Source organism: Bombina bombina, chromosome 4 (genome assembly GCF_027579735.1).
Source record: "Bombina bombina isolate aBomBom1 chromosome 4, aBomBom1.pri, whole genome shotgun sequence".
In the NCBI taxonomy this organism is placed as follows: Eukaryota; Metazoa; Chordata; class Amphibia; order Anura; family Bombinatoridae; genus Bombina; species Bombina bombina.
The window spans coordinates 455,080,518-455,096,097 of NC_069502.1; the positions used below are offsets into that span (position 1 = coordinate 455,080,518).

A 15,580-nucleotide genomic window follows, 5' to 3' on the forward strand; every position below is an offset into this window, starting at 1 on the left:
TAGCACCCCCTTTGTGAAAATTCTGGGAGCTGTGGCCAACCCGAAGAAAAGAGCCACAAACTGGTAATGCTTGTCCAGAAAGGCGAACCTGAGGAACTGGTGATGATCTTTGTGGATAGGGATGTGTAGATACGCATCCTTTTAAGTCCACGGTGGTCATATATTGACCCTCCTGGATCATCTGCAAAATAGTCTGAATGGTCTCCATCTTGAGGAATTTGTTTAGAATCTTGAGATCTAAAATTGGTCTGAAGTTTCCCTCTTTTTTGGGAACCACAAACAGATTGGAGTAGAAACCTTGCCCCTGTTCTGTTTTCGGAACTGGGCAGATCACTCCTATGGTATATAGGTCTTCTACACAGCGTAAAAACGCCTCTCTTTTTGTCTGGTTTACAGACAATTGAGAAAGATGAAATCTCCCCCTTGGGGGAGAATCTTTGAAATCTAGAAGAAACCCCTGGGTTACGATTTCTAAAGCCCAGGAGTCCTGAACGTCTCTTGCCCAAGCCAGAGCAAAGAGAGAAAGTCTGCCCCCTACTAGATCCGGTCCCGGATCGGGGGCTACCCCTTCATGCTGTCTTGGTGGCAGCAGCGGGCTTCTTGGCCCGTTTACCCTTGTTCCAAGTCTGATTAACTGACTTGGATTGATCAACATTCCCCTCTTGCTTTGCGGCAGAGGAAGAGGGACCAACTTTGAATTTCCGAAGTTGGTCCTCATCTTATTTGTCTTATCCTGAGGAAGGGCATGGCCTTTTCCTCCAGTGATGTCTGAAATTATCTCTTTCAGTTCAGGCCCGAATAGGGTCTTACCCTTGAAAGGGATGGCTAACAGCTTAGCTTTTGATGACACATCAGCAGACCAGGACTTAAGCCATAACGCTCTACGCGCTAAAATGGCAAAACCTGAATTTTTTGCTGCTAATTTAGCTAGTTGAAAAGCGGCATCTGTAATGAAAGAGTTAGCTAGCTTGAGAGCCCTAATTCTATCTAGAATATCATCTAATGGGGTCTCAACCTGAAGAGCCTCCTCCAGAGCCTCGAACCAAAAGGACGCTGCAGTAGTTACAGGAACAATGCACGATATAGGTTGGAGAAGAAAACCTTGATGAACAAATATTTTCTTCAGGAGACCCTCTAATTTTTTTATCCATAGCATCCTTGAAAGCACAACTGTCCTCAATAGGTATAGTTGTATGCTTAGCCAGGGTAGAAATAGCTCCCTCCACCTTAGGGACCGTCTGCCACGAGTCCAGCATGGTGTCTGATATGGGAAACATTTTCTTAAAAGTAGGAGGGGGAGCGAACAAATTACCTGATCTATCCCACTTCATAGTAACAATGTCCGAAATCCTCTTAGGGACCGGAAAAACATCAGTGTAGGCAGGAACCTCTAGAAATCTGTCCATTTTACACAATTTTTCTGGAACTACAATAGGGTCACAATCATCCAGAGTCGCTAAAACCTCCCTGAGCAATTAGCAGAGGTGTTCTAGTTTAAATTTAAAAGCCGTCATATCTGAGTCTGTCTGAGGGAACATATTTCCTGAATCAGAAATCTCTCCCTCAGCCAGAAAATCCCTCACCCCCAACTCAGAGCATTGTGAGGGTACATCGGATATGGCTAATAAAGCGTCAGAGGGCTCAGCGTTTGTTCTCACACCAGACCTACTGCGCTTCCCCTGCAACCCAGGCAGCTTAGATAAAACCTCTGTGAGGGTAGTATTCATAACTGCGGCCATATCTTGCAGGGTGAAAGAATTAGACGCACTAGAAGTACTTGGTGTCGCTTGTGCGGGCGTTAATGGTTGTGACACTTGGGAAGAATTAGATGGCATAACCTGATTCCCTTCTGACTGAGAATAATCCTGCAACATACTTTTAGTAGCTAAAATATGTTCTTTGCAATTTATTGATCTTTCAGTGCATGAGGGACACATTCTAAGTGGAGGTTCCACAATGGCTTCTAAACATATTGAACATTGACTTTCCTCAATGTCAGACATGTTGAACAGGCTAGTAATGACTACAAACAAGCATGAAAACACTTTATTTAGTGAAAAAAATAACAATCTTAAAAAAACGTTACTGCGCCTTTAAGAGAAAAAAAGCATACACGTTCTGCAAAACAGCTTTAAAATGCACCAATTTTTTCAAAATTTTGCAAGCAGACACAATATATGTAGTTAAGATTGCCCCACAAGGAATTTTAACATTTAACCCTTTGATGTGCAAACCGGATTGAAATTAGGCCTAAATCCGGGAAAAAAAACCTCAGCACCTTGCCACAGCCCTGCTGTGGCCCTACCTGCCCTCAGGGATAGTAAATATGGGGTAAAAGCTTCGATTTGGCCCAAAACATTCACCAGGGCCCTCAGGAGTTAGAGCTTGCTGAGAGAAAATAACTGCGCATCTGAGGCGCGAAAATAGGCCCCGCCCATCTCACTCGATGTCTCTACAGCCTCAAAGAACCGCACCAGGGCGGTTTTCAACTAGCCATGTGGGTTCTGAGACCCAAAAAAATAAGCCAAGTGTACCCTCAATAAAGTTGCCCAAAACGTTATTGCCCACAAAACGTTAAACAGCACTCCCAGTTCATAAAACGTTTGCCCACAAACATTTACAACTCAGTGTCAACCATTTTTGTAATTAGCCCCTTTTGCAAGCTTAGTAATGCCTTTCTTATAGCTCTTAGGATTACTGCTTACCCTTACCCTCATGGGGATACTGTCAGCCTTTCTGAAATACCAGTTTCTCTCCAGAAAAAATGACTGAACATACCTCACACTGAAGTTTCTTGTACCCTTCAGCCTCTGTGGGAACAGCACTAGATCTTAGTTACAAATGCTAAGATCATCATCCTCTAGGCAGAAGTCTTCATCCATCTGCTGCCTGAGAGTAAATAGTACACAACGGTACCATTTAAAAAACTCTTGCTTGAAGAAATTAAAAACTAATATTTTATCACCTCTTTCACTTTACCCTTCCTAGTACTTAGAGTAGGCAAAGAGAATGACTGGGGGATGGAGCTAAGGGAGGAGCTATATAGACAGCTCTGCTGTGGTGCTCTTTGCCACTTCCTGTTAGCAGGAGGATAATATCCCACAAGTAAAGGATGAATCCGTGGACTCGTCTTACCTTATAGAAGAAATCACAGTATCAAAAATAAAAAAGAATTACTCCTAATCTAAGAGCCTTATCAAAATAAATATGACCCCCCCCCCCCCAAAATAAAAAAAAAACTAGCCTACAATAAACTACCAATTGCCCCAAATAAATCAGCTCTTTTACCTGTAAAAAAAATATACCAACACCCCCCCCAATAGTAAAACCCACCACCCCCACAACCAAACCCCCAAATAAAAACATATCTAAAAAACCTAAGCTCCCCATTGCCCTGAAAAGGGCATTTGTATGGGCATTGCCCTAAAAAGGGCATTTAGCTCTTTTACTGCCCAAAGTCCCTAACCTAAAATTAAAACCCACCCAATAAACCCTTAAAAAAATCTAACACTAACCCCCGAAGATCCACTTACAGTTTTCGAAGACCGGACATCCATCCTCATCCAAGCGGCAGAAGTCCTCAGCGAAGCCGGCAGAAGTCTTCATCCAGACAGCATCTTCTATCTTCATCCATCCGGCACGGAGCGGCTCCATCTTCAAGACATCCGGCGCGGAGCATCCTCTTCTTACGACGTCTCTTGAAGAATTCTTCCAATAGGGGGAAAAAATCCTACTGGCTGTTGCAATTAGCCAATAGGATTGAGCTTTCATCCTATTGCCTGATCCAATCAGCCAATCGTATTTTTCCCCCCTTAATTCCTTTTGGCTGATAGAATTATATCAGCCAATCGGAATGTAAGGGACACCATCTTAGATGACGTCATTTAAAGGGAAACTTCATTCTTCAAGAGATGTCGTAAGAAGAGGATGCTCCGCGCGGGATGTCTTCAAGATGGAGCCGCTTCGCGCCGGATGGATGAAGATAAAAGATGCCGCCTGGATGACGACTTCTGCCGGCTTCGCGGAGGACTTCTGCCACTTGGATGAGGATTGATGTCTGGTCTTTGAAAACTAAGTGGATCTTCGAGGGTTAGTGTTAGTTTTTTTTATTTAAGGGTTTATTGGGTGGGTTTTAATTTTAGGTTAGGGACTTTGGGCAGTAAAAGAGCTAAATGCCATTTTAAGGGCAATGCCCATACAAATGCCCCTTTCAGGGCAATGGGGACCTTAGGTTTTTTTAGATAGGTCTTTATTTGGGGGGTTTGGTTGTGGGTTTTACTATTGGGGGGGTGTTTGTATTTTTTTTAGATTGCCAGGTGAGCCCAATTAAAAGGAAAAACTACTAAAGGAGGGTGTTCCACATTATTAAAGGAACACTGAACCCAAATTTTTTCTTTTGTGATTCAGATAGAGCATGCAATTTTAAGCAACTTTCTAATTTACTCCTTTTATCAAATTGTCTTCATTCTCCTGGTATGTTTATTTGAAAAGCAAGAATGTCAGTTTAAATGCCGGCCCATTTTTAGTGAACAACCTGGGTTGTCCTTGCTGATTGGACAGCACCAATAAACAAGTGCTGTCTATGGTTCTAAACCAAAAAATTGCTGGCTCCTTAGGTTAGAGGACTTCTTTTTCAAATAAAGATAGAAAGAGAACGAAGAAAACTTGAAAATAGGAGTAAATTAGAAAGTTGCTTAAAATTGCATGCTCTATCTGAATGAGGAAAGAAAAAATTTGAGTTCAGTGTCCCTTTAAGCAGAGCACCAATTTCAAGCAATATGGGGAAGAAAAAGGATCTCTCTGCTGCCGAAAAGAGTGAAATAGTTCAATGCCTTGGACAAGGTATGAAAACATTGGATATTTCACGAAAACTTAAGCGTGATCATCGCACTATTAAGAGATTTGTGGCTGATTCAGAGCACAGACAGGTTTGTGCAGATAAAGGCACATTGAGGAATATTTCTGCAAGATCCATGCATCGGATCAAGAGAGCAGCTGCTAAAATACCATTACATAGCAGCAAACAGATATTTGAAGCTGCTGGTGCCTCTGGAGTCCCATGGACATCAAGGTGTAGAGTCCTCCAGAGTCTTGCAACTGTGCATAAACCTTCCAGTCGGCCACCACTAACCAATGCTCACAAGCAGAAACGGCTGCATTGGGCAGAAAATTACATGAAGACTAATTTTCAAACAGTCCTGTTCACTGATGAGTGCCGTGCAACCCTGGATGGTCCAGATGGATGGAGTAGTGAATGGTTGGTGGACGGCCACCCTGTCCCAACAAGGCTGCAATGTCAGCAAGGCGGTGGTGGAGTCATGTTTTGGGCCAGAATCATGGGAAGAGAGCTGGTCGGCCCCTTTAGGGTCCCCGAAGGTGTAAAGATGACCTCTGCAAAGTATGTGGAGTTCCTGACTGACCACTTCCTTCCCTGGTACAGAAGGAAGAACTATGCTTTCCGTAATAAAATCATCTTCATGCATGACAATGCACCATCTCATGCTGCAAAGAATACCTCTGCATCAATGGCTGCTATGGGGATAAAAGGAGAGAAAGTCATGGTGTGGCCTCCATCCTACCCTGACCTCAATCCTATTGAGAACCTTTGGAGCATCCTCAAGCAAAAGATCTATGAGGGTGGGAGGCAGTTTACATCCAAACAGCAGCTCTGGGAGGCTATTCTGACATCTTGCAAACAAATTCAAACACAAACTGTCCAAAAACTCACAAGTTTAATGGATGCAAGACTTGTGAAGCTGCTATCAAATAAGGGGTCCTATGTTAAAATGTAATGTGACCTGTTAAAATGTTTAAAAAGTTAAAATGTTGTTCAAAGTTTGATTGAAATAGCTTTTGATTTCAGTAAATATGCTGCAAACACAACAAATAACAATTTTCAGTTCTTTACAACCTATAAAGCGTTTTGAAACTTAGTGTGCGTAATAATTTGGAACAGTGCATTGTAAGTTTTTTATTTTGAGAAAAAAAAATACTGTTATCATTAGGAGGTTTGTTCAATAAAATTTTAATTGTACTCTTAATAGTTGATAACATGAGAATTATGCTGACTGTTGTTTACATCAATTATTTAGGTAAATAAGAAAGATATCATTGGCATAATAATTTGGAACGGTGTAGTATAATAGTTAGGGTAGGTTAAATAATAGTTTAATATAGTCTAATGTAATTTTAGTATAATAGTTAGGGTAGGTTAATTAATAGTTCAATATAGTTTATTTTAATTCTAAAGGTAAATTTATTATAAGATAGGGATGAGGTAATTATAATGTAAAGTTAGCGGTTGTTAGGTTTAGGGGTTAATAGTTTAATTTAGTTTATGGCGATGTGGGGGGCTGGCAGTTTAGGGGTTAATAGGTTTAGTAAGTGGCAGTGATGTGGGAGGCCAGGGGTTTAGGGGTTAATACATTTATTTAGTGGCGGTGGGGTCCGGGAGCGGCAGGATAGGGGTTAATACTTTTATTTAGTTGCGGCGGGGTCCAACATTTTAGTATAGAGGCGGTGTTTAGTGACAGGGTATAAATAAAGTTGTGAGAAAGCCGAATAACAGGTTGAGTGAGAGGGGTTATGACACACGTACCATCAGACAGGCAAGGAAATCGGTGGATAAAATACCGAGAGACAACCTTCTGAACCAAATGAATACTGAAAGTAAGAAATCTGGTCCTGTACTCGGCTCTGACTCCAAGGTTATCTTCATCACCGAGTATTCCAGACAGTACAATGAAATCTGTCAAATTGTAGGTAAACATCTCAAGCTCTTGACAGCGGATGATGGCCTAGCCGGGGTGATTGACCAAGGAGTCAGATTTGCGTACAGAAAAAACAGAAGCATAGGAAACATGGTGGCACCCACCAGGATTGGGGTGATTGGTGATACCACCCCTTCATCCTGGCTCACTTGTATGGGGATGTTTAAATGTCATCACCATACGTGTGTTGCCTGTGAGAAGGTAACTGTGGGAGACTCTTATCTCCACCATGACGGGAGAATCCTTCAGAATCAAATTTTGTCTTAATTGTAGACAAACATTTATTGTTTACCTTATCACATGCAACAGCTGTTCCCTACAATATGTAGGATTAACAACTAGGGAGGCTAGGACACGAATTAAGGAACACCTTTCAGACATCAGGATTGGCACTATGACGACCCCTCTAGTGAGACATTTCGTGGAGGTACATAACAAATCCTCCAGGTCCCTCACTTGGACTATTATCGATAGGGTCCCACATAAGAAAGGCTTGGTTGATCGGGTTGGTAAATTGGGGAATAGGGAGGCCTTCTGGATCTTTAAGTTAAAAACGAGAACTCCAGGAGGCCTCAACTCTGAGTTTGATTTGATCAACTTTTGGGCAAGATAGTGTCTTTGGAATATGATTTATTTTCCCAATTTGCTGGTATTCTGTGAGTATCTGCCAGTTTATTGAGATCATTAATTCACTTTTATTTCATTCAGTTTTCGCTTACATTTAGTTTTAGTTTTATGTTTCTTTCACTTTCATCATGTTTTATTTATTTATTTATTTTTATTGTCATCTTTATATATTGGTATTTGATTATTTGGTTCTCTTTCTTTAATATGTTCTACTCAGCCCCCTTTAATTATTTTCCATTGGGACTCAGTTCTTCATGACAATCCATTGATTAGATTTATTAGTACTTGCGGCAAAAATTATGCCACTTTAACTAGTCATGCATAACTGCGTTTTACTAGGGTTGTGTACCTTTTTGTGTATATAGATTTATTCTTATCCATCATCATTATTATTATTTTGATTGCGGGCTGTTCACATTTGCTTAGCCCTGTGCTCTGGGGTGAAGGGATTTCCTCCCCATTATTTACCGCATTTAGGTTGCCGGGCAACAAGCCCAGCTGTCATTGTATATGACGGCCGACGCACGGGACGCAGCAAAGTGATGGTCGGCTTTGGGGTTCCCCGCCTCCGGGGGGGTTGGACCGCCTGCCGTTTTGAGCTAACAGGTGGGCGGTTACACTCCCCGACGGGCAGGCAAATTGTTAATGTGCATTATACAGGTGGAAAGGGGGTGTGATCGTTTGCATTTATGTGATTGGCCAGCAATCTACAGGCAGGGACCCTGGCGGCCAATCAATGCTGGAGCTAGGTTTTAAAGCACGTAGATCTCGTGCTAATTTTATATGGCTATGAGTAAGGCTTAGGCCGAAACGCGTAAGCCGTGTGCTACAAGCTCCAGCACCAATCTTTATTTTCTCTCTGCTTTTTACCCGGGTAATGTGTACCCTTCACTTTTGTGATTTTGTGATGGTCCGCTTTTGGATTTACAAATAAAAACACATTCAACTGCTGCTGCTTGTGTGCTTCTCACTTCCTTTGTATGATTGCTTTCTATTTGGCCAGAGTGAGCACGGAGCAGGCGGCACAGGGCTGCAGGGGTGTTTCTTCACATCGGAGCGCTGTGTTGGAGGTGGGACCGGAGCTTGCCCAGACGGACAGACGGCCTTTGGGTTTGAAAGTACATACAAATCTGCCAATACTGACGGTTACCCAAGGTATGTTTTCTGCTGTTGCTGGGAAGCTGTGTTATGATTTTCATCACTTTGATATTGACTTGTTTGATCTGTTTTAAAATAACCAGAAGGTCCGTTATCCACACACTCATTCACCAGGGGGACGGAGGAAAACCTCCCTGCTGATAGAGCGCCCGCTTTCCAGGGGGACTGTTATTTGGATTTAGTTAGGTACACCAGATGGTGTTCATTACAGTGATATTTGATTGGCGATTACCCACATTGAATACTTTCCATCTGTAACTTCAAGAAGTGTGTACCACCATCCACTACTTTTCCGCTCTGGACTGTTTTGACACCTGTTTCTATTTTTTCCTCGTGAATTTGCAAAGCCGAATAGCAGCGAGATCGATGACTGTTCGTTAACAACAATCTGCTGCTCATCGCCCCGTACTTGGTGCGTGGCTTTTTGACAGCTTTTTTTAAAAATAAGGAGAGCGTATTCAGGTCCGCAGCCGCAATGTTAGGCGAGTGTATTGGTGCCGTTGAATGCAGCATAGTTGACGGCTTGATAATTCGGCATCTAAGTATTAAGCTTTGGTTTTCCAGACATATATAAAATAAGGAAACAAGTGTGTACACAAAGTGATAACATAATGAGATATATTATCTGAAACTCAACCCATTGTAATAGTCTTAAAAGCACAAAACCAGCTACTTAATATACAGAAATAAAACTTAAAAATGCAATTTATCATACTTTTTTATATTCTAGAGCTGGTATAACAAGTCGTTGTGAATACATTAATGGAAAAATAATTTTACAGTATAGTGTCCCTTTAATTAAAATAAATGTCACTGTAGATCTGTATGAAATATTTACCTTGTCCCTGCAAAGGCTCTCAATCAGCGCATCAGCTTCCTCCATTCTACCATACATAACCAGAGCAATACCCACAGCCAGCCCACGCAGAATCTTCTCATGCTGAGTTTCCTGTGCATAGCCAACCATATCCTCAATTGCCTGGGCATTCTTGGATCCCAACATCACCAAGCCAAGAGCCAATCCTGCTGCCTCCCCTGGAAATAAATATCAAATGGTTAGTACAGGGCTTAACAAATAACGAGTGCCAGGTCACAACCTGGCACACAGACGCAATTTCATATATCAAGAAGTTATTCAGGTGTGCATAGTGCTCTTCATTCAATGCTACATCATAATATAGCTGTCTAATATGTAATGGTGCCACAACTAGTAATATTAACACAGAAAAGAGGGCTCTTCATGTACTGGGCCCTAGGCAATAACTGTGCATTTTCAATTATTATAAAGTAATTCCAAAATAGATAAAAACATAAATACATCAATAATTAAATATATACACACACACACACAAAATATATATATATATATATATATATATATATATATATATATATATATATATATATTTTAATATATATATATATATTATTTTTTTTCAATATCTATATACAGATTGCAGAAAATTCTACAGATGATGTCACATATCTATAGCATGGCTCAGTGCTAATTCTCAGGACCTTCTAACAGACCTCGGAAACAGCACTTTACTTAAAAACAATGGATTTGCTAAGAACAGGAAGGGCAAAGGTCTTCTCTTTTACCACCATAGCCAATATGATGAAATTATGGCAGCATAAAGGTTACCAAAAGAGGAATAAAACAACCTGGGTATGCTGGTTTGAAGAAAAAACAAAAACACAGCTAAAACTAACTCATTGACACCTGGCAACTAAATATTTCGGTGACTTCTAAAATCTAAATCCGGGTTTAGTAAGATACACAATTGGGAGGCTTCTTATAATGTGTGCCGCCACGAAAATGTTGCTAATAAATATACAGCTATGACGGTAGAGATATGTGACCAATGCTTCAGCAGCAACAAAGCCCTAAAGTAATACAAGGGCAAGTAAAAGAAGAGAATGTCATCTGCAGAATACAAGAAAGTTTAATATAAAATTTTCCTTACCAGTCACTGCATCATCCTGGTATAAGTTAGTTTTCAGTAACTCATAAACATCTGGTCTAGCAGTGCCCATAGCAGCTAGGCCCAGTCCCAGGCAACCACCATGACGCACAATCTAGAGGAAGAAAAAAAAAGGAATTAAAGGGACATAAAATCAAGTTTATTTTATTTTAATACACAGTCGTGTAATACATATTAAAATAATTGTACTTGTGAAGTACTCCTTCATGTTTCATCCATTAACTCTTTCAATTGTGCAGTGGTGCTGTGCCAGCCAAACAACCCCCCAAAGTTTTTCTTATAAAGAAACTGCATTGTCCCCCAGATATACCCAAGCAGGAAAGTGTGTGCATGCTCATTGAGACATACGATATACAATGTGCACTGCTCCAGAAGGCAGACAGAAAAGGCTACAGACTATTTTAATGCAACCTAAAATGAATATATATGAGCCAGATTATATCCAGAAAGTGGGACATATATATTTATTTGTACAGGTAGAAACCCCTTTATCCACACTGCTTGGGACCATAAAAGGTTTGGATTTTGGAATATTTGCATCTGTAAAATAGGAAAGTTTGGAGAGGGGATGGAACCAAGTGTAAACAACACAATTATTTTTAATAGTTTTGTATACATAGTTCCATCAGAAAGATAGTACAAGTACTGTAATCATTAAGGTAATATTTGCTGTTTTAAATAAATTTAAACCAGTATATGCATTTTGGAACACACAAAACCACAAATCAAAAGACATAGGCAGATAAGATTGTGAGTTACAGGCATGAAAAGATTGTAATTTTTTTTATTTATTTTTTAATTAAAAAGGTTGAATTTTGGAATTGGAAATACATACAGGTAGCCCTCATTTTACGCCGGGGTTAGGTTCCAGGAGGAATGGTTGTAAATCAAAACCGTTGTAAATTGAAACCCAGTTTATAATGTAAGTCAATGGGAAGTGAGGGAGATAGGTTCCAGGCCCCTCTCAAAATTGTCATAATAACACCTAATACATTATTTTTAAAGCTTTGAAATGAAGACTTTAAATGCTAAACAGCATTATAAACGGTATCATCATCAAACTAAGTTTAATGAACAAAAACATTTGCTAAACATCACCTAATAAAATAATTACACAACAGACTGCATCATCATCAAAGTAAGTTTAATGAACAAAAACATTTGCTAACAGCACCTAATTAAAAAAATCACACAACAAAGTGCATCATCATCAAACTAAGTTTAATAAACAAAAACGTTTTTTTTCTTGCATTTTTCTGCAATCAGTTCTCTGCATTGTTTGCATGTTAGATAATATCGGGTGTGCACCTATTCTATGCATTTCAATTTGCAGTGATTAATAGGCAGTTAGGCACCTTCACCTCAAGCAGCTGGACAGGAAGATTATAGGGAAGTGCCTGCTATATTTTGCTCGATAGCTAATGTCTGATCTGTGTACACAGATCAATTTCAGGCTGTTAAAGGGACAGTCTAGTCAAAATTAAACTTTCATGATTCAGATAGGGCATTTAATTTTAAACAACTTTCCAATTTACTTCTTTTATCTAATTTGCTCAATTCTTTAGTTATCCTTTGTTGAAGAAATAGCAATGCACATGTGTGAGCCAATCACGCAAGGCCTCTATGTGCAGCAACCAATAAGCAGCTACTGAGCATATCTAGATATGCTTTTCAGCAAGCAATATCAAGAGAATGAAGCAAATTACCTTTTCGCTATATGCCACCGCCGAGGTTGGTCTATCGTAGAGCTAAAAACCTCAGGGACTACCTGGTGAAGTCGGATCCTGTCAATCACTATCGTAAGGAGTCGTGGCTTAAACCCTCCAAAATGGGTTGCTTTCCCTGTGGCAACTGCACCACATGCAACAGTATATCCAGAGGTAACTCCTTCCAGCACCCACATTCGAACAGGAGGTATAAGATAAACCATCGTTTGAGTTGCATGAGTAACTACGTAATATACATACTAATTTGTCCTTGTTCCAGTGTGTCTGTGGGTAAGACGATCACCCCATTCTGTGATAGGATGGCGAACCATCGATGCGCAACCCGCGCTGCATTAAAATCTGGTGAGTCTGATCAGCCAGTGGCATGCCACTGTGTGGCTCTGAAACACTAAGTGTCAATTATCAGGTCTATGTTAATAGACCACGTACCTCCAATGCCAAGAGGGGGAGACAGAGCTAAAAGACTGCTCCAACTGGAAAGTAGATGGATACACAGATTGGACACGTTGGCACCTAAAGGCCTTAACACCTCATTGGACTTTAGGCCATTCTATTAATATAGTATTCTGATGATTTCTTTCCTGGACGTTTCTGAACATCCAATCGATAGCTCACTGTCCAAAAAGTTTCTACATGTACCCCAGGGAGACATGATGTTACTATATATTTGTTTTTTCCCTACAGTAAAACCTCCTAAATCAGTACATATGCTAAGTCCTTGGATTAGGGGTTGTAAATGCATTTTTTCTGTAGGATTGAATTTTCAATTGTTGGGTATTATCTTATCTTCATCTGATTGATGTCCTTTGATAGTAATTTTATATGTCTATTGTTGCTGTGACATTTAACTATATCTGGTAATTATTACCTGTACTCACAGGATGACCCTTTGTTTGGTCTCCTTTATGGTGTCGATAGTACCATAGTTTACTGCACGCAGCAACTAGAACCATATTTACTATAGATCTTGTTTTTGTTTTAATATGTCATCATACAGAATGTATTTATCACCATTTAGGATTGACAGCATTACCGCTATGTCTAAACTTGATATGCCACACATACCTACGATTGTTTGGTTGCTATGGCAACATTTACTCTAAATCGTATAGATAGCTACACGCATGCGTGACCAGCATGCCCCCTACTCTGAAGCGTGAAGCTACCCGACGTCGCTATGGCAACGCCGTGCCATGCGTCAACACGCTAGGCACGTACCGTGCTTACGTGACGTCGTTACCTAGGAATGGGAAGACGCGAGTGGCAGCATGGCGGTAAAGTTTGTTCTCACACATCTTTAAAAGGGGTATGTTTTTAATTTGTGTACTGTATTGGTTTTAAGTGTGTTGCATATTTTTTGTTCTCATGCTGACATTTGACAAAGGCACAACCTGGTGCCGAAACGTTATGTCATTTTAACTATGCCTTAATAAATTTGGAATATTTTAACAAGACCAATGAGTGCCTGCATTCTGTGGAATACTTGGATGATTTGTAGCAGAGCACCGTGGCATTAATGGAGTGGTGAGATTGTGTTTTCCCTTAAAGGAACTATATATATATATATATATATATATATATATGTGTGTGTATGTGTGTGTGTGTACATATATATACACATACACACGTGTATGTATGTGTGTATGTATGTGTGTATGTATGTGTGTGTGTGTATATATCACAGTCATTAGAACAGGCACTCCATATGATATAGCAGCCTCCAGGGTGCACTTAAAGGGACATTATACACTCATTTTTTCTTTGCACAAATGTTTTGTAGATGATCTATTTATATAGCCCATAAAGTTGTTTTTTTAAATAAATGTATAGTTTTGCTTATTTTTAAATAACATTGCTCTGATTTTCAGGCTCCTAACCAAGCCCCAAAGCTTTATGTGACTACTGTCAGCTACCTTCTCCAGCTTGCTCTTGTTTGTGTAAAGGGTCTTTTCATATGCAAAAGAAGGGGGAGGGGGGAGTGTCTTATTTCCCACTTGCAGTGGGCGTTCCAACTGCCTTTTCAACAGAGCCAAACTGAAAGCTTCTAAGTAAGTTTTTAAACAGTTTTATACTGGATTTTTATATCAGAATCTGTGCATGTTATTCTTTATAGTAGTGTCTATTACATGCAGTTATATGAAAATTAGTTTATACTGTCCCTTTAAAGGGACAGTCAACACCAGAATTTGTGTTGTTTAAAAAGAAAGATAATGCCTTTATTACCCATTCCCCAGTTTTGCATAACCAACACAGTTATAATACAAGTTTTACCTCTGTAATTATCTTGTATCTAAGCTTCTGCTGACTGCCCCCTTATTTCAGTTCTTTTGACAGACATGCAGTTTAGCCAATCAGTGCTCGCTCCTAGGTCACTTTACGTGCATGAGTTCAATGTTATCTATATGAAACATGTGAACTAATGCCCTCTAGTGTTCAAAATGTATTCAGATTAGAGGTAGTCTTCAAGGTCTAAGAAATAAGCATATGAACCTCCTAGTTTTAGCTTTCAACTAAGATTACCAAGAGAACAAAGCAAAATTGGTGATAAAAGTAAATTGGGAAGTTGTTTAAAATTGCATGCCCTATTTAAAACATGCAAGTTTTTTTTTGCACTTGACTGTCCCTTTAAGAGAAATATCCAAAATTAGTAGGCAAAAAAAAGGCACTCTCTCAAAAAAGTAAAACTTAACATTTAATAAATCATCTTAAAAATGCATCATTGCGCCCCCTTTTTCAAATGCATGATACAACCGTTTGAAAAATACAAAAGCGGTATACTCAATACTTTACTCCATCACCTTAAATATCCATGTGTGACTCCTGAAGACGCCGAGCCGCAAATGCGGCCCGTGTGCAGTGTCGAACGGAAATTCCGTCATCTGCGTGAGTCACGCATAGACGTCCGTAACCAGGGAGACATAGGGCACTATATATATATATATATATATATATATATATATATATATATATATATATATATATATATATATATATATATATATATATATATATATATATATATATATATATATATATATATATATACACACACACAGGTATACCCCGCTCATACAGCGGGTTAGGGACCGGAGCCCCGCTGTAAAGTGAAAACCGCCTTAAAGTGAAACAAGGCAGTTTTGGCTTTCTTTTCACTTGCCAGTGTGTTTAAAAACTAACTTATATTAGGTGTACAATAGCGCTAAGTTTAGTTTAACACTAGCACAGCACAGTATTCAATAAATACTGTACCTGTAAAATAGTGACAATCACTGTAGTACAATTTGCCAGAGTATAGCACTGAGACACAGATTGC

General features: G+C 39.7%; 1 protein-coding gene across 1 annotated transcript in view; it reads right to left on the bottom strand.

The window, feature by feature from the left end:
• The window catches only part of PSMD1 (proteasome 26S subunit, non-ATPase 1), a 318,662-nt gene that overhangs the window by 265,139 nt on the left and 37,943 nt on the right, over positions 1–15,580 (bottom strand). The window contains exons 13-14 of the mRNA XM_053710308.1: positions 10,523–10,634; positions 9,394–9,590 (exon numbers count right to left, since the gene is read on the bottom strand). Of these exons, the coding sequence (XP_053566283.1) occupies positions 9,394–9,590; positions 10,523–10,634 (309 nt within the window). The remainder of the gene's footprint in view (positions 1–9,393; positions 9,591–10,522; positions 10,635–15,580) is intronic.